This window comes from Diceros bicornis, chromosome 13, assembly GCF_020826845.1.
Source record: "Diceros bicornis minor isolate mBicDic1 chromosome 13, mDicBic1.mat.cur, whole genome shotgun sequence".
Classification (NCBI taxonomy): domain Eukaryota; kingdom Metazoa; phylum Chordata; class Mammalia; order Perissodactyla; family Rhinocerotidae; genus Diceros; species Diceros bicornis.
This window is the reverse complement of record NC_080752.1, coordinates 54,118,235-54,137,557: the sequence shown is the minus strand read 5'-3', so window position 1 is coordinate 54,137,557 and position 19,323 is coordinate 54,118,235. Positions and strand designations below refer to the sequence as shown.

The 19,323-nt window shown below is 39.3% G+C and overlaps 1 protein-coding gene and 1 long non-coding RNA gene across 2 annotated transcripts; one reads left to right on the top strand and one right to left on the bottom strand.

Moving 5' to 3' along the window:
• Positions 1-39: 39 nt before the first annotated feature.
• LOC131413205 (uncharacterized) lies at positions 40-9,390 on the top strand. Its single transcript, XR_009221900.1, has 4 exons — positions 40-133; positions 5,148-5,339; positions 6,830-7,492; positions 8,035-9,390. It is a non-coding gene; the product is annotated as an uncharacterized LOC131413205 (long non-coding RNA).
• A 2,314-nt stretch (positions 9,391-11,704) lies between these two features.
• Positions 11,705-16,751, bottom strand: LOC131412364 (zinc finger protein 684-like). The gene is made up of 2 exons (XM_058551948.1): positions 16,664-16,751; positions 11,705-12,398 (listed from the first exon to the last, which is right to left on the bottom strand). Exons 1-2 carry the CDS (start codon positions 16,749-16,751, stop codon positions 11,785-11,787), a joined length of 702 nt encoding a protein of 233 aa, XP_058407931.1. The 3' UTR covers positions 11,705-11,784.
• Positions 16,752-19,323: the final 2,572 nt, after the last annotated feature.

Sequence of the window (19,323 nt, the reverse complement as noted above, 5' to 3'; positions counted from 1 at the left end):
ACCTCCCACAAGCCCGTGCGGCGCGCCGCTTCGGGCAGCTCGGCTGCCTCCTGGGTTACTTGTGCCGCCGGCCGGTGCTGCGCTCGCTTTCGCGGTGTGGCGTGTGGAGACTCCACTTTCAGCCTTGCCAAGGGTAGAAAAATCACTTTTTAATTTTATTTCCTGGGATCCTATAATGGGAGTGCCGACAGCCTCCTTCCTTCCGAGGTAGAAGCTCGGGCTGTACGGCGGAGCTCCAAGCGCGGCGGGCGGGGATGACTTCTTCCCCTCGCACTTCGGAGTCTGGCTGCTTAGGGGTTGGGGACTCAGAGAGGGGAGAGGGACTGGTGTCTCTCACTTGGCCTGTGGCCCCCCTGGAATGCCACCGCACAGGCGCTTCCGGGCGGGCAGGCGTTCTAAGGCAGGGTCCCCAGGGGCTAGTATCTGCGGCCCTCCCGCGCAATTCTCTGATGGGTAGCTCCACCCCAGTGTGACCCCTTCCAACCCTCTGGGTCCATCCCCCGCCCCCAGGTAGTGTACTTCACGTGGTGTCCACTTGGCCGCCCCTCTGTCTGCCTTGCTGTTTCTATACAGGCTTTCAAGCTGCTTCTTGCAAGTAGCCCCAGTCTCCATGGGGGAATCTCTTGGAATCCTTCTCATTCGATTTTTGGAGAGAAATACCAGGGCATTCTCCTCCAGGGCTGATTCAAGACTCTTCTGATTCCCACTCCGCCCCTCCAACCAATCTTCTAGTTATATGAGGTTGTGGGTGTGGGTGGAGCAGGCCTGGGAAGATGGTTGAGGATAGAGAAATTGGTTTGGTCACCTTGTAATAAGTCCTGGAAGTGGAGAGGTTGCCTGGCCCACAGTTATTTGTGGCTCTTTTTATAATGTAGAGTATTTGATGGTCCTCACTTGTTGATCCACGTTTCCATCCTGGGCTAAAGGACAAATCCTGCTTAAGATCTGTTAGAGTTACATCACGTTCTGCACATGGATGTATCAAAAATTGTAAACTGTTCTACCATTGTTGAAACTGTAGCTGTGGTAGTCAGCACCATTCGCAAATATTCTGGGTTTCCTCTTCTCCTAGTAGGTGGTAGAATTGCAATTTCCCATTTCTTGGAAGTTAGTGGTGACAATGTGACTTGTTTGGCCACACAATATGAGCAATGTAATGTGTAGTATTGTAATGTAAAGTGTGCCACTTCCAAAAGGAATCTTTTAAGAGCTAAGGCACAATTTGTCATGTTTTGTTACCCTCTGCCCCAGAAATTGTAATGTTCAGTGTGGCAGGCAGCCTCTAAAATGGCCTCCAATGATCCCTTCTCCTGATATTCAAGCCCTTATAATCCCCTCTCCTTGAGTGTGGGCTGAACCTAGTGACTTGCTTCTAAGGAACAGAATATGGCAAAAGTGATGGGATATCACTTCCAAGATTAGGTTACAGAAAGACTCTGGCTTCCATCTTGCTTGCCCTCTTTACCCTCCCTCACTCCCTGACTCTAAGAGCAGCCAGCTGCTTTGTTGTGAGCTGTTCATGTGGTACATGGGGAGGTCTGTGTGGCAAAGAACTGATGTCTCCCGCCAGGTAGGACCTGAGGGCTGCCAACAGCCACATGAATAAGTTTGGAGGTGGATCTGCTGAGGCCTGCCAATCACCACATAAGTGAGCTTGGAAGCATGTCCTTCCCTCAGTTGAGCCTTGAGATGACTGCAGCCCCAGCCGACACCTCAGTTGAAATCTTAGACCCTGAGCCAGAGGATCCAGTAAAGCTATGACCAGATTCCTGACCCACAGAAATTGTGAGATAATAATTGTTTGTTGTTTTCAGCTACTAAGTGTTGGAGTCATTTGTTATGCAGCAGTAGATAACAAATACGTTCAGGATGATTCCAGAGTGAGGCAATGTGGAGTTGAGTCCCCAGCCTGTCCAGTATGGGCATGTGTTATGGGTGAGAAAGAAATCTTTTTTATTATAAGCCACTAAGTAGATTTGAGGGTTGGTTGAGTACTGCACTAACCTATGCAACTGTAAATAACATAATGATAAACATCGTTGTACATAAGTCATTTACCAAGTTTCTAATCTTAAGACAGATTCTTAGAAATGGAATTGCTCAGTCAAGTGGTATGAAGTTTTAAGACTTTTAATGCACATTACCAAATTATGGTCCAAAAGGTTATGCCAATTTACATTTCTACCACTGAGGAGGAGTTTGATTCACCAAACCCTGACCAGTTTATTTGCCTTGCAATCATAAGCATATATGTTGATGTAAAAACCTGTTCATTCCCCCTTCGTAAGTATTTTTTAAATGTGATGCTTTCTATCCCCCAGTACCACAGTCTTGGTTGAGGCCTTCGTCATTCCTTATGTGGCCCACTGCAATATTCTACTACTGGTCTTGCTTTCTCTAATCAATCTGCCACACAGCTTGCCTAAATGATCTTTCAAAAAATATTAACCTGATCATTATTCTCCTGCTTGAACTACTTCAATGCCAACCCCTGTATTAGTTACAGTAGACTAAACTGCTGTAACAAATAAACCTTATAATGCATTGACTCAGGAAAAATAGAAGTATATCTCTTCTTCATTTCACAGTCCAGGGAGGTGGTCCATGTTGATGGGCAGCTCTTTTCTATGTGGTCATTCAGTGACTATCTTTGTCCTTTCAGGCTGCTATAACAAAATACCATAGAACAGATAACCTATAAACAGAAATTTATTTCTCACAGTTCTAGAGGCTAAAAGTCTGAGATCAGGACACTAGCATGGTCGAGTGAGGGCCTTCTTCTGGGTGGCAGACTTTTCCTTGTATCCTCAAATAGGGGAAAAGGTTAATTAATTCTGTGGGGCCTCTTTTATAAGGGCACTAATCCAGTCATGAGGACTCTGCCTTTATGACCTAATCACCTCCCAAAGATCCCACCTCCTAATACCATCACCTTGAGCATTAGGTTTTCAACATTTGGATTTAGGGGAGGCACAAATAATCAGACCATAGCAGTGACCCAGACTGACAGTGGCTCTGCCTTCTTCAACACATTGCTTCCAAAGTTGCTCTGACTGACACATTCTAGTCCCAGAGGAGCATCTCCACTACCACTTTAGTCCAATACACCATCATCTCTTGTCTGGACTCCGAGGCAATTGCCTCTTAACTGGTATCCCTGTTTGCCCTCTTGCCATTCCTGTAGGAATATATTCCCTACATTCAGCCAGAGAGAACTTTTCAAAAGTAAATGAGACTATACCACTTCTGCTCAAAATCTTCAAAGCCTCCTCTTTAGGTGTCCTGAGACCCAGTTCTAACGTGTGTGTGGTTGGTGGGGGAGAGGGTCAACACACCAACAACAGGCAATGCTTCAACACCAGCTTGGTGTCCTACAATCCAACTCAACTCTGACACTACCCAGAGATAGTGTCAGATTCCACCGGTTAAGTGTTCAGTACTATAAGACTTCCCCCCACCCGCCCACTTCAAAGGTCAGTTACAAGACCGGGTTGTTACCTGTACTTCTGACCAACTGGCTATAAATTAGAGGTTCCCAAGACCCCTTCCTTGGGTTCAATTAACTTGCTGGAGTGGCTCACAGAACTCGGGAAACCTGTTTACTTACTAGATTACCAGTTTATTATAAAAAGATATAACTCAGAAACAGCCAGATGGAAGAGATGCATAGGGCAAGGTATGGGGAAAGGTCTCAGAGCTTCCACACTCTCTCTAAGCTTGCCACTCTCCCGAAATCTCCATGTGTTCACCAACGTGGAAGCTCTCCAAACTCTGTCCTTTTGGGTTTTTATAGCGGCTTCATTACATAGACATGATTGAGTAAATCATTGGCCATTGTCAATCTCTAGCCCCTCGCCCCTCCCCAGTGGTGGTGGGGGAGGAGGGGACTGAAAGTTCCAACCCTCTAATCACATGGATGGTTCTCTTGGCAACCAGCCCCCCATCTAGGTTACCTAAGGACTTTTCAGAAGTCACCAATGAGGTGACACCTCATAACAAAAAAGGTGTCTTACAACAAAAGACACTTTTATTTCTCTTATCACAGGAAATTTCAAGGATTTTAGAAGCTGTGAGCTAGGAACTGTGGATGAAGACCAAATATATATGAGAAATATATTTTGATCATCTGAATGACCAAAATATATTTTTTATAAATCACAATATCACACCTTCCCATCACATTTAGATTGAAATCTCACATAATCTGGTACCTGTCTAATGCAGAAAACTCATCTCCACTTCACTGCTCCAGCCACACTGGACTTCTTGCTGATACTCAACAGGCCAGACTCAGTCTTGCCTCAGGACCCTTGCATGATCTTTCCAAGTCTCCCTCCATCACTGCATTCAGGTCTCTGTTTAAAGGTCTCCTCTTTCCAGAGGACTTCCTTGGCCACTCTATCTTAGTTTCCTATCACATTCAATCTCCTCACAGGTTTTTAAAAATATTTGAATTATTAATATCTGAGATTACATCTGATTATTGTTTTTTGAGTTCTCTGAGTGCTGATATCTTGCCTTTTTTGCTCACTGCTATATAATCAGTATACAGTCAGAACAGGGGTCAGCAGTCTACACCCTGAGGACCAAATCTGGTTTGCTGTCTGTAAATAGTTTTATTAGAATACAACCACACTCATTCGTTTACATATCTGTGGCTGCTTTCATGTTACAGCAACAGAACTGAGTAGTTTTAACAGAGACTGTATTGCCCACAAAGCCTAAAATATTTAATATCTGGCCCTTTGCAGAAAAAGTTTGCCAGCCTCTGGTCTATAGCAGTTAATATTGATGCATCAGCTTTCTGTTATTTGCCTAGTGAATCTTGTTTCATTCCTTTATTTTTCATCCTTTCTCTATGATTTGGCTTCAATGGTCTTGCTTTCAGTTTATATTTAGATTTAAAAAATAATCTGATAGTCTCTGCTTTGGAAAAGTATGGGTTTTTAGGCTCTCTTTTGTTAAGACAAAAGGAGGAGGAATAAAAAGTATCTCCTTCTCCCTCTTGATTAAAATATAATGAAGACAGAGAACCTTGATGCAAATGAAAGAGTCACTTTGACCTTAAAGATACTCTGTACTGCTGCTGTGCTGTGAAAGGCCTTGCTCAAAAATAAGACAAAATTCATCCTTTCTCTGTCCAACAGAAAGTGATTAACTCTTGGAGTGACATCAGCATCATGGTGGAGTGACTTAGACTCTCCCCCCTAAGATACAACAAAAAGGACATTCATATGCCAATAGAGGACATTCACACAACACAAAAGATGTCAGAGAGACCCACGCAGCCATATGCCTGAAGGTGGAGGTGCTGGAACCCCTGGAAGAAGTGGAAGGAGGTAAGGAGATCCCTTCTCCCTCCACAATTGCAGCGACCCTGGGCCCTGGATCACGCGGCTCTCGGGGGGGGGGAGGGGTAGCCCTCTGCGGGAACACTGTTGCTCTCCAAGTTCCCTCACAGTGCATGGAAAAGCCCCACACAGAGGTGACTAAGCTACTGTGGGGGTGTCTTCATCAAGCCAGCACCCTAGGAGAGTAGATAGCAAGGGCAGAGAACACCCCTGGGATTGCACAGGGTAAACAAAGTGCCCCTCCCCCCACCCAGCACTCCAGCTCAGCTGGTTGGCCAGAGCGCCCTCGCAAAGGATAGAAAACTAGCAGCTGGGAGCGACCCGGGGTGACAGTGGCCTCAGAATATACAGCTCTTGACCGCCACCCAGTGGTGGCAGGTGGAAGCTGCGAACAGATACTACCGCTATGCAGAGGCACAAATCTACAGGGTCAAACAGTATGAAAAAATATATTAAATCTCCAGACCAGAAGGAAAATGACAAGCACTCAGAAATCAATCCTGAAGGCACAGAAATTTATGATCTAAATGACAGATAATTCAAAATAGCTGTCATAAAATATCTCAACAAGTTACAAGAGAATACAGATAGACAGTTCAATGAAATCAGGAACTTCTTCACAAGAGATTGAAAGTATAAAGAAAAACCAATCAGAAATGTTGGAGATGAAAAAGACAATGGATGAGATAAGGAAAAATCTGGAATCCCTGAACAACACAGCTGATATTATGGAGGACAGAATTAGTAGCTTGGAGAACAGAAATATAGAAATGCTTCAGATGGAGGAGGAGAGAGAACTAAGGCTAAAAAGAGATGAAGAAATTCTCTGACAAATATCTGACTCAATTAGGAAATGCGACATAAGGATTATAGGTATTCCAGAGGGAGAAGAGAAGGAGAATGGAGCAGAAAGCTTGTTCAAAGGAATAATAGCTGAGAACTTCCCACACTGGGGAAGGAGCTGGAAACACAAGTGGAAGAAGCCAACAGAATTCCTAAATATATCAATGTAAGAAGACCTTCTCCAAGGCATATAGTAGTAAAGCTGGCAAAAGTCAATGACAAAGAAAAAATATTAAGGGCAGTAAGGCAGAAGAAAATAACTTACAAAGGAACCCTTATCAGGCTTTCAGTGGATTTCTCAGCAGAAACCTTACAGGCTAGGAGAGAGTGGAATGATATATTCAAAATTCTGAAAGACAAAAACTTTCAGCCGAGAACACTCTATCCAGCAAAAATATCCTTCAGATGTAATGGAGAAATAAAAACTTTCCCAGATAAAGCTAAGGGAGTTTATCACCACAAGAAAGTGATTAACTCTTATACTGATTAAACATGTTTACTGCCTTACTAGTTGTACTTAATTTCTAGACTTGAAAAAATTATTTGAAAACAGTTTTTACCTGAGATAGTATTAGTTTATGAAGTAATTTAATATCACCAATTTATCTTCTCTTTTCCTTCCTTTCTCCAAAAAGGTACCAGCTCTTTTGATTTGGGATTGGGGGAGAGCACCTGATTATCTGTGTTTTGCAACGTAAGTTATAAAATATTTCTGAGAGATTAAAAATTAAAAAAAAAACCCTAAATATATAAAAAAAAAAATTGGTATTCCTCACAATAGGTGATTTAGCCCATTTGCATTTATTGTGATTGGTGATATACTAGGACACATTCCTGACATTTTATTTTTGCTTTCTGTTTACCATGGCTTTTCTCTGTTGCTTTAGTTTTCCTTTCCTGTTTTCTATTGGATTTACAGTTCTCTTCATTCCCTTTTTTCTCTTTAGTGATTTGCTGCAACATAGTCTATTTCTTTTAGTGATTAGCCTAGAATTTTTAACATGCATATTCAACAAAGTATAAAGTTAGTATCTCTATCCTTTCCCAGAACAGGGACTTGACAACACTTTAACCCTGATTCCTCCCATTTTTCCAATGTTATTACGTAGTATATTCATTTCACCTATTTCTAGTCCTCTTCCAAATCAGTAATTATTTAAATTACTTACACTCAACATAAATTCAAATTTACCAACATGTTTACAATTTGTTTTATCATCAGTGCCTCTTGCGTTCTACTCTTTCCTTCTCGAGTGGCTGATGTTAATGATGCTTTTCTCAGGAAAATGAGATTTCAGGTGATATTTTCTTCATCAAAATTTTTTGGTATTCTATATACATATATTTTAATAAGCAGATATTATATAAGCATAAAAATAAACCTATCATCATATTGGAAAAAATCAACCTAATGTCTGAGTATAAACACTTTAAACAAAGAAAAGGTAGCATATTAGCGTTCCTGTTAGAAGGGAAAAAAGTGAAAGTAAAAATATCTCAAGGTGTAACATTCGAGAGGGAAGGAAGGTGTGAAAAAGGATATTCTGCTTACATTATGCATGACTGTTTCAGATGGTTTTTACAACTAGACAAAGGCACAGACTTCAAATAAAGAAAAATGGACTTTTGGGCTTCTAAGATCATGTTTGAGCTGAGTGTAAATAACATTTTGGTTTCTTCTTGTCAAAATAATGTTTTGGGGTTGAGATCTTACAAGAAAAGAATGAAGTCAATGGTAGAAAGCTCCCCATGTAGCAATATATGTGTCCAGTACTAGAATACTAGGTGTTAAAGAAGTCCGGAAATGTGGGAAAACAATTTTTTATTGTTCTTTTTTCAGATTAATGGTCATACCTATAGCTTTAAGTATAGAAGTACTTTGCCCACAAATGTGTCTGAGGCTGAAAGAAAACATATTAAACATATTATTTGAAAATAAAATGTTATCATTTAAAAATTTTCTTGCTGCATTATTTACAATAGCCAAGACATGGAAGCAACCTAAATGTCCATTGATGGATGAATGGATAATGAAATTGTGGATTATCTATACAATGCCATAAAAAGGAAGGAAATCTTGCCATTTGTAACATCATGGATGGACCTTGAGAGCACTATGCTAAGTGAAATGTCAGACAGAGAAAGACAAATACCATATGATCTCTTATATGTGGAATCTAAAAAAAAATAAAACAAAAACCAAACTCGTAGATACAAAGAACAGGTTGGTGGTGGCCAGAGGCAGGAAGTGGGTGGTGGGCAAAATGGGTGGTGGTCAAAAGGTACAAAATTCCAGTTATAAAATAAATGTCATGGAGATGTAACGTACAGCATGGTGACTATAATTAATAATACTGTATTGTATATTTGAAAGTTGCTAAGAGAATAAATCTTAAAAGTTCTCATCACAAGAAAAAATTTTTGTGACTGTGTGGTGATGGACATTAACTAGACTTACTGTGGTGAACAATTTTTTTTTTTTGGTGAGGAAGATCAGCCCTGAGCTAACATCCGATGCCAATCCTCCTCTTTGCTGAGGAAGATTGGCCCTGGGCTAACATCCATGCCCATCTTCCTCTACCCTATATGGGACGTTGCCACAGTCTGGGGTGACAAGTGGTGTGTCAGTGCATGCCCAGGATCCGACCTGCAAACCCTGGGCCACTGAAGGGGAGTGCGCACTTAACCGCTGCGCCACCAGGCCGGGCCCGCTGTGGTGAATATTTTACGATACATACAAATATCAAATCATGTTGTACAGCTGAAACTAATATAATGTTATGTGTCAATTATATCTCAATGAAAGAAAAGATAAATTAAGCAATATATTTTTTAAAAAGAAAAAAATATGTTCAAGAAAGTAAGACACTAAAATAACTTGTGATCACAGGAATAATTAACAACACAGGGTCTTGGCAGAGATAAGAGAGTCTTCCAATTATGTGTAAATATCTAGTGCTCCTTGTAACCCTATTTTATTCAATAATGTATATGATGTATTATAAAAAGAACTTTAAATTCACTTGATTACTTAAAAATAATTTACATACTCAATTATTAGTAGACATGATTTTCTGCACTCCTCCAAATTAATCTCAGAATGTTGCTGCTGACCTGTGCATTTGCATATGTACAACAGCGCAGCCCAGTTTTTCCTTCTCAAATGTGAGCTATAGACCCATGAATTATATTTGAATTAGAGGGATTGATGGTTGACAATGACTTGGTTTAAATAGTAAAATAATAATAATGACTTGTTTCGATTTTCAAACATCTGTTTAATTTTGATTCATTATGGTTCATACTTACCTAATTCTTTTACTCTATTAATTCTGACATTTAAGAAAGGGAGCAAACAGTTTAATTCATAGAGCACAGATCATAATGCCAAATAAAACTCCCAGGTTCCTTCTTAATTTCAGTCTGCCACCTAGATGCACCAGGCCCCTCTTTTTAAAGGGGTCTCACATCATTCTGGCAGCAATGAGACACGTCCTACTCCCTAAAGGAGTCTTCTTGCTGTCTTAAAGTTTGGATTTTCTCAGATGCTATTACTGCTAAGGACGGGAGCTGAGAAAGAGCTAGGAGGAGAAGAGTAAATGTTAAATAAAGCAAAATGACAGCTTTAAAAGAAAATGCGAGAGGGCCGGCCCCGTGGCTTAGCGGTTACGTGCGTGCACTCCGCTACTGGCGACCTGGGTTCGGATCCCAGGCGCGCACCAACGCACCGCTTCTCCGGCCATGCTGAGGCCGTGTCCCACATACAGCAACTATAAGGGTGTGCAACTATGATATACAACTATCTACTGGGGCTTTGGGGAAAAAAAAAGGAGGAGGATTGGCATGGATGTTAGCTCAGGGCTGCTCTTCCTCACAAAAAAAAAAAAAAGAAAATGCGAGAGAAGACAGTCAAACTTGAGAAAAGCTCCCTGAGTTTATAATTAAGTCACATGTACTTTTGTGGTTTGCCAAGAGATTCAGTGTAAATTTAATTAGCATACAATCTTAGTGTGAAAACTTTGTGAGATAAGGCTTAACTTAGATCTGATGGATATTCAGAAAATCACTCTCATTCATAAATCTTTACTCATCATCACCTTGCAAAAATGCTAATGAGAGAAAAACAATTGCAAGTTCACTCATTTAATCTGAAAACTTATGCTTGAAAGAGAAAACCTGATTTTGTGACTTCAGGTTCAGGGTCAATGCTGTCCCCAAGCTTCACAACCACTGAAGAAAGGGCTTAAAAACTTTTTAACATTATCAAGCAACACAAAGTGAAATACAGAATTTTCACTTAAATCATTGTTAGTTCATGTGTTTTTAAAGGGAATGCACAGAACTTGCATAATGTCAAATTATAAAAGAGTTGCTAAGCAGCTCAAGGAAGCAGAAAAGCTGTTCAAATAGCTCGATATGATACATATGCTAGTCACCTATAAATTTCCAAACAAGCCTGACATATCTCTGAATCAATTTCTAAAACAAAAAAAGTAATAATTGATTTTCTTCCAGAAGTCTCTGCAAAGTATCATGATGCCTAATTTTTCTAAACTAAGTACCCCACTTATATGCTGCCTGAGCTAAGCTTACTCCTACTTATGTAGCTGTGCCAGTGAAATAGCATGGCTTTTATTTACATGACTGTTTACCTGAAGAAATGCCTCTTTTCCTGTACTAAGTGCTTAGAGTAATACAGAACGCAGATGCTTGCTTTCTTCAGTGTTAGGTTGACAGGATTAAATACACACACACACACACACACACACACACACACACTTTGGTGTTCTGCATAGAGAAAAAACATATTACACAATGTCCTCAGCTGAGCAGAGGCAGTAGAAGACTTCCTAACTGTCCTTGACTTCTGTTATTTAAAAGGAGGCTCAAAAAGGCTCAGTAACAACTGTCACAACTATTTATAGGTGCCAGGAAATGGTTAAAGTTCATAGCACTGAACTTCGTTCTGTATAACTATATTATTTCACTTATAATTGACAATTCTGCATATGGTGATTTTAGGCTTTGAAGAGACGAGGATGGTGTTTACTAGAGATTTTAATGGATATAATTTGGGGGGGAGGTTGTTTTGTTTTAAGTTTTATTTATATATTTTTATTGTGGTAAAATATACATAACATAAAATTTACCATTTTAACCATTTTTAAGTGTACAATTCATTGGCATTAAGTACATTCACAATGTTGTGCAACCATCACCATAACAGACATAATTTTGTATAATGTGTGCAGCATATATTTCAAACCTATGACTATACAAATTTCTTAAGCAATGCAGATATTTGTAATAAGGTGTAAAAATCATAAATCAGGGGCAGTGCATATATGTAATAATAGTTAGTCTGATGCCCTGTTTATCCAGTTCTTCACAACTTCCTCAGCTTTATACTATACAGTAAAGTTGTTTATTTATAACTCAAAATTTTCTGTAATCTTTTCAATAAAATTAATAATATCACAGAATATGAACTTCAGAACATGCTTTTCCACATTTATTCAACTGTCAGGGTTTTTCTCATGATGAATTCTTTACTGCTTTATTAAAAGGCTAATTTTAAGTTTTCCCACATTCACAAAGCTTCCATGTTTTTATGACTTCTTTGATGGAGAATGAGATGTGTCTTCTTGTTAAAAGATTTCCCATATATGTTGCATTTGTTTTGTTGCTCTGCTGCATGGGTTAAGTAATGTTTAAGGAGATGTGACTTCTTGATGAAGGCTTTGCCACATTCAGTACACCCATGGGGTTTCTCACCTGTATGAATTCTCTGATGCATGACAAGCACTGATGAGTCTGCAAAGGCTTTGCCACATTCTCTACATCTATATGGTTTTTCTCCTGTATGAAACCTAGAATGTTTATAAAGAGATGAACTGCACTTGAAGGTTTTCCCACATACCTTACATTCAAATAAGTTCTCAAGTGTATGAGATTTCACATGTTGAGTAAAAGAGGTGTTCCAAGTGAATGATTTCCTGCACTGACTGCATTCATAAGGCTTCTCTCCACTGTGAAGTCTCTGGTGGACCATGAGTTGTGCTTTATGCATAAATGCTTTCCCACAATCACTGAACACAAAGGGTCTCTCTCCACTATGAATTTTTTGGTGAACTGCCAGGTGTCCCTTACTGTTAAAGGCTTTCCCACAGTCATTGCATTCAAAGGTTTTTTTTTCCTTGTATGCTTTTTTTCATGTCTAATGAGATGAGACTTCTTTTGGAAGGCTTTCCCACATTCACTGCATCCAAAAGTCTTTTTTCTTGTATGCTTTTTTTCATGTCTAATGAGACAAAACTTGTTTTTGAAGGCTTTTCCACATTCCTTGTATTCATAAGTGTTTTCTCCAATATAACTTTTATTATATCTAAGTAAGTGTAAATTAGGTTGCAAACTCTTTCCATTTGATTCATATTTATGTTATTTTTGTCTTGAAGAAATAAAGTTTATACTCAGATTATAATTTTGGACTCTCTCCTTGATCAGTTTTTTCTTGAAGGTGAACATATCTTGGTTCAAAAAATTGTCTTTGCTTCCCTCTTGTTTCTCTAGCTCATCATCAAGTAAGTAGATAACTTCTAAAAAGGAGTAAAATGAAATATTCCCAGTTACTTCGTCCAATATCATGTTATAGAAAGAAAAATTTTAAAGTCTATTGTTCCAGGCATGGATGCCTATTCTGCCCACTTCTATTCAACATAGTACTGAAGTCCTAGCTAGACCAATTAGGTAAAAAAAAGAAATAAAAGGCATCCAAATTAGAAAGGAAGAAGTAAAAGTATCTCTGTTCACAGATGACATGATCTTATATGTAGAAAACCCTAAAGATTCCACAAAAAACTATTAGAATAAACAAATTCAGCAAAGTTATAGGATACAAAATCAACATACAAAATTCAGTTGCATTTCTACACACTAAAAACAAACAATCCAAAAAGGAAATTAAGAAAACAATCCTATTTACAATAGCATCAAAAAGAATAAAATACTTATGAATAAATTTAACCAAGAAGGTGAAATACTTGTACACTGACAACTACAAAACACTGCTAAAAGAAATTAAACACAAACAAATGGAAAGATATCCTGTGTTCATGGACTAGAAGATTTAATAGTGTTAAAATGTCCATCCTACCCAAAGCGATCTGTAGACTCAAGGCAATCTCAATGGCATTTTTTTGCAGGAATAGAAAAAACAACTCTAAAATTCATATGGGACCACAAAGGACTCCAAATAGCCAAAACATTCTTGAGAAAGAAGAACAAAGCAGGATGCCTCACACTTCCTGACTTGAAACCATATTAGAAAGTTACAGTAATCAAAATATGGTACTGACATAAAGACAGACATATAGACCAATGGAACAGAATAGAGAGCCCAGAAATACACCCATGCGTATATGGTCTTCAACAAGTTGCCAGGACTACACAATGGGGAAAGGATAGTCTCTTCAACAAATGGTGTTGGGAAAACCAGACATCCACATATAATAAGAGTGAAATTGAACTCTACTCTTATATCATACACAAAAATCAACTCAAAATGTATTAAAGACTTAAACGTAAGACCTGAAGCTATACAAGTCCTGAAAGAAAACATGGGGGAAAGCTTCATAACACTGGTCTTGGCAATGATTTCTTGGATATGACACCAAAAGCACCAGTAACAAAAGCAAAAATAGACGAGTGAGACTACATCAAACTAAAAAGCTTCTGCAGCAAAGGAAAGGAAAGGAAAGGAAACAATCAACAGAGTGAAAAGGCAATCTACAAAATAGGAGAAAATATTTAAAAAACATATATTGGATAACAGGTTAACATCCAAAACACATAAGGAACCCCTATAACTCAATAGCAAAAAAGTGGGCAATGGACTTTAAGAGGGCTGTCTCCAAAGGAAACATACAAATGGTCAACAGGTATATGAAAAGATGCTCAACATCACTAATCATCAGGGAAATACAAATCAAAACCACAATACGATATCACCTCACATCTGTTAGGATGTCCATTATCAAAAAAACAGAAGATGATAAGTGTTGGCAAGGATGTGGAGAAATTGGAACTCTTGTGCGCCCTTGATGGGAATGAAAAATGGTGCAACCACTATGTAAAACAGTATGGAGTTTCCTCAAAATATCAAAAATAGAACCACCATAGTATCCAGCAATCCCACTTCTGGGTATTCATCCAAAAAATTGAAAACAGGATTTCCTAGAGATATTTGCACTCTCATGTTCATTGCAGCATTATTCACAATAGCCAAGAGTTGGAAACAATCTAAATGTCAATTGACAGATGAATGGATTAAGAAAATGTAGTATATACATACTTTAAAAAAGAAGAAATCCTGTCATATGATACAATATGGTTGAACATCAAGGACATTAAGCTAAGTGAAATAAGCCAGTCACAGAAGAACAAATACTGCAAGAACAAATACATGATTCCACTTATATGAGGTATTTAAAATAGTCAACTCATAGAAGCAGAAAGTAGAATGGTGGTTGCCAGGGGCTGGGAGGAGTGGGAAATGGAAAGTTGCTGTTCAATGGGTATAGAGTTTCAGTCATGCAAGATGAAAAAGTTCTAGAGATATGCTGTACAACAATGGGCATATAGTTAACAATATTGTACTGTATGCTTAAAAATCTGTCAAAAGGGTAGATTTCATATTATGTGTTTTTTACCACACAAAAAAGTCTCTGGTTTCAGGTCTCGTTTCCCATTCTGGACAACAAAACAAAAGAGAAATCTGTATTTGCCCTGCCCCTGGGCTTTAAGAAAAAAATCGCTGAAATGGGGGCTTCTGGAAAACAACAATGAGAACAAGTAGCTTTTTCTATTTATAAATGTGACTTTCCAACCTGTGAAAGATGATGAGATAGGCACAAAGTAAAGTTATAATGATGACTTAGGAATTTAAAAAGGACTCTTAACGATGCAGACTAAGCTCTAGAATGCGGTGAGCCATTTCAGAGGAATGAATAACTGGGGTAATCAGAGAACAAGGAGATAAAGGCTTTATGGGGAAATGAGAAGAGGTGGATTGGTCTGGAGAAGTTTGATTTGAGTCAAGGTCTACAACATCTAAAATTTAAATTATTCTGTTAGGACACTCCCTAGTCTCTTTCATGCACTTCTCTTTCTCCTTACTCATTCTGCACAAAACCACCAAATGAATTCTGTCAAACCATTAACTCCCTTTTATCTATAGGCACATTCCTATATCCTCTCAAACCATCCAAACCACAGTTGAGGCATATTTGTAGAAAGTTCCCCAACTGCACTTCTAGCTAAGATTCATTCTCCAATGCCTACATACACCCAGGAACACAGAGGCCCAGCAGAACATTTAAAAGAGACCAGACTTAGGGCAAGCCCCCGTGGCCTAGTGGTTAAGTTCAGCACACTCTGCTTTGGCAGCCCAGGTTCGGTTCCTGGGCGTGGACCTACACCACTTGTCTGTCCATGGCCGTGCTGTGGTGGTGGCTCACATAGAAAAAGAGGAAGATTGACAGCAGATTTTAGCTCAGGGCAAATCTTCCTCAGCAAAAAATAATAATTAATTAATTAAAAATAAAAGAGATCAGACAAATTCCTTTTGCTTCTATCATCAGTTATTTTCTACTAGTTGATATGAATTTGTCTTAATAATCTGCTTTTTATAACCTCTTTCAATCTGCCAGATATATTAGCCTCCAGAACCCTGCTTTGCCCCTGACACCACACTCTTCAACTCAAATTTCACATTTTGGTTTCTACACTTAGGGCTTCCATTAACTCTGGGGACCTGAAACACAAGACTCCTAGTCTTTACCAACCTTTGCCTGTATATACTTTGTGGTTAAGAAGGTTAATTCTGACTGTTACCATGACGCCACACCATGTCCAATGCAACATTATCACTGCCAAGCTCAAAACTCTACAAACGGTAAGTCCACTGATATGATAATGTTAGGAAACATAGATAATTCTTCACTATTTCTGAGATTTCCTTCTTTGAAGAGCAAGTCTTATTAGTGCAACGCTCTGGACTCCTTTATCATTCCTTATTTCTGAAATCCACACAATATTACTGCATTATAAGAACTAACTGTATGGAAAAGATCTCAGATCATGTGGAGGAGGGAAGAATGAGGATTTTAGGAATTAAGAGAACAAGGCAAGGACCTAGATAAAACCGGCAGTGCAAGGAGCCAGAGGAGAGAGGAGAGGGACATCCCTCCACGAGAGCTGAGCAGAGAGAAAGAGCAGCTGTGTGGGGAGAGTGAAAGTGAAGGTGTCATTTGGGGACATGATGATGCCATGTCAAGTGTCCCCAGTCACTTCCAAAGGTGTGTGGCTTTTAAGAGGTGCTTCCTGAAAAGTCTTTCAAAGGTGCCTGTCCCTCAGTGACCACCTGGGATCTCAATTCCAAAGACTCCTGTCTACCTGGTTTTCTCACTCACCTGGACAGCTCCAGTGTGAACTCTCTCCCTTCAGCATCCATGGCTCTTGTCCTTGCTTCACCTTGAAGATCACTTTTGTTTTGGTCATTGGACCCCCTGTTCATGGGAAACAACACAGAACTGGAGACAAAGTGCCAGGGACAACCAACTACCTCACAATTCAGGTCTGCCTCCTTGAGTCTCAGGGCCTGTAAAGGATGACAAATGGGCTTTAGAATAGAAAAGACCCTTGTCCTTTATTTAGGACGTAGAAGCATAAACACACTATCTGTTTATGCTTAATCTCAAAGGGGTTAAGAATCTGACCACTAACATTCAGAGCCGAATTTATTAATGCTTCAGAATGGTCAAAGCTTTCACAAATCTTAAAGGAAGGGCACTATTAATACATTCTGAGTTACACAGGGAAGTTGTCCTTTCCCACTGAGATGAGGTTTCTAAAGTTCTCCAGCATCACATTCCAACACAGTTTCCTCTAAGCACATCCCAGCAGCTGCCACTCCTCTGGGGTGAAGTCCACAGCCACATCCTGGAATGTCACTGATCCCTGTAACAGCACATTCATCTTCACCCAGTAGTGAGCACCACTGGGGGATGTGGAGGGCATTCAGAGCAAGTCCTCTGATTATGTCCATTGTTCAGAGTTTGCAATAAGTTATATAGGATAACTAGAAACTACTACATACTTGATTCAGGATTAAAATTTGTCAGAGAACAAAATCATATTAAACCATATACATTCATACATACATATGGAAAGAGGGAGAGAGAAAGAGAAGGAAAAAGAGAGAGAAAATATTAAGTTTACTGAGCATTGCTTTGGCCTCATGTATTCTGCTTGCATAAAGGGACACCAAAAAATGGTCATATGAAAACTGCTACTGCATGTGTAACAAATCTCCTATATAAACTCATCAAAAATTTTTCCTTCATAATAAGTGCCAAGAAAACATTTATCTATGGAATTGTTATACCTTATTCTCTAGGACAAGGCCAATAATGTCACTGATCGTTATCTTTTTCTATGACTAACAAGATCAAATACAAATTTGCATCTCAACATTACAAACTGTATGCAGACCCTGTGGTCACCATATCAATTTTGTAGCTCTGTTCAGTTTAACTTTCAATCTATATTTTTCCCGTTTATATTCTTAGTATTACTACTTTTTGACTTTAATATATGGATTCTTAAAAGTCACTGCAAATTCACCAGAAAACGAAGTGGAATTGGAATGAAGAAATGACTGGATAGATGGACGTCTTGCCTGGAAAATGGTCATTTTTCTGCTGCTCACAGAAAAGAACACATATCTATGAAAACAAGACTGGGGGGAGTATTAAAAGTGGACAGGCTGTGCTTCCAGAACATGGACTTCCCTGACTTGTTTGAAAGGTCTTTCTTCCACCAATAGCCTTTTCTCTAGCTGGCATATGGATACTTATTTCCAGGCATTGTTCTAGATGTGCAGTAGTGAACAAAGCAGACAAAAATACCTGCCCTCATGGAGCTAATGTTCTATTTTATTAGATACTAATAAGTGCTATGGAGAAAAACAGCACAATGAAAGAGGATAGGAAGTAGTGGAGGGTTGCAATTTTAAATAGAGTAGTCAAGGAAGGCCTCAAGGAAGAAAGGAAGGAAGTGACCTGAAGGAAATGAAGTTGCAAACTCATGCCAGATGAAAAAGAGTTTTAGGTAGAGGAAACAGCTAGAACAAAGACCTGAGGCAGAAAGTACCAAATATATTTAAAGAACAGCAAGGAGGGCCATGTGCTTGGAGATGGGAGAGTAACAGAGAGGTAAGGAGGGGTGAGAGCCCAGACTGTGGAGGGCCTTGCAATCAATGTAAGGACTGGCTTTTCCTCTGAGAGAAAATAGAAGCCAAAAGAATTTTGAGCAGAGGAGTGGCATGATCTCAAGTTTTAATAAGATCACTGTGGCTGCTGTGTGGAGAAAAAACTAGAGGGGAGCAAGGGTACAACCAGTTAGGACGTTATGAGAATAATCAAGAAGTGAGATGATGGTGGCTTGGACCAAATCGTAGCAGAAGAGGTAGTGAGAAGTAATTGAATTCAAAGTCTAATTTGAAGGGAGAGTCTATGGGATTTATTGCAGATTGTATGTAAGGTATGAGAGAAAAAGGGGACTCAAGGATGATTCCCAAGTTTGGGGTCTGAGCAAGTGAAAGGATGGAATTGCCATCAGCTGAGATGGAGAACACTGCTGGAGGAGCACATCTAGAGAGAGAGAGGGAGATCAGGACCTCAGGTTTGAACATGTTGAGTTTGAGATGCTATTACAGACATCCAAGTGGTGAAGTTGGGCAAATATTCTTGAGTTCGAAGAAGACGTCTACAGGAAATAAAAGTGGGAGTTATCGTTATATAGATTTTAAAACCATCAGACAGATGAGGTTACCAATGAAGGGAGTATAGAGAGAGAAGATGTCTGAGGAGTGAGCCCTGGTATATTTCCAAGTTAAAAGGTTATAAAGATGAGAAGAAATCAGCAAAGAGACTGAAAGGAAAATCAGGGAACTAGGAGGAGAACGAGGCGAGTGTGGATCCTGTAAGCCAAGTGAAAAAAGTGTGTCGGAGAAGGGAGTGATACAGTGTGTCCAAAACTCTTGATAATTAAGACTGACAATTTATTATTG

Excerpts from the sequence above, each read along its gene's own strand:
- LOC131412364 (XM_058551948.1), bottom strand. The coding sequence starts at position 16,751 with ATGACCAAAACAAAAGTGATCTTCAAGGTGAAGCAAGGACAAGAGCCA. Across the intron at positions 12,399-16,663 it reads TTCACACTGGAGCTGTCCAG|CATACAAGGAAAAAAAAACC; the intron begins GTGAGTGAGAAA and ends CATGAAAAAAAG.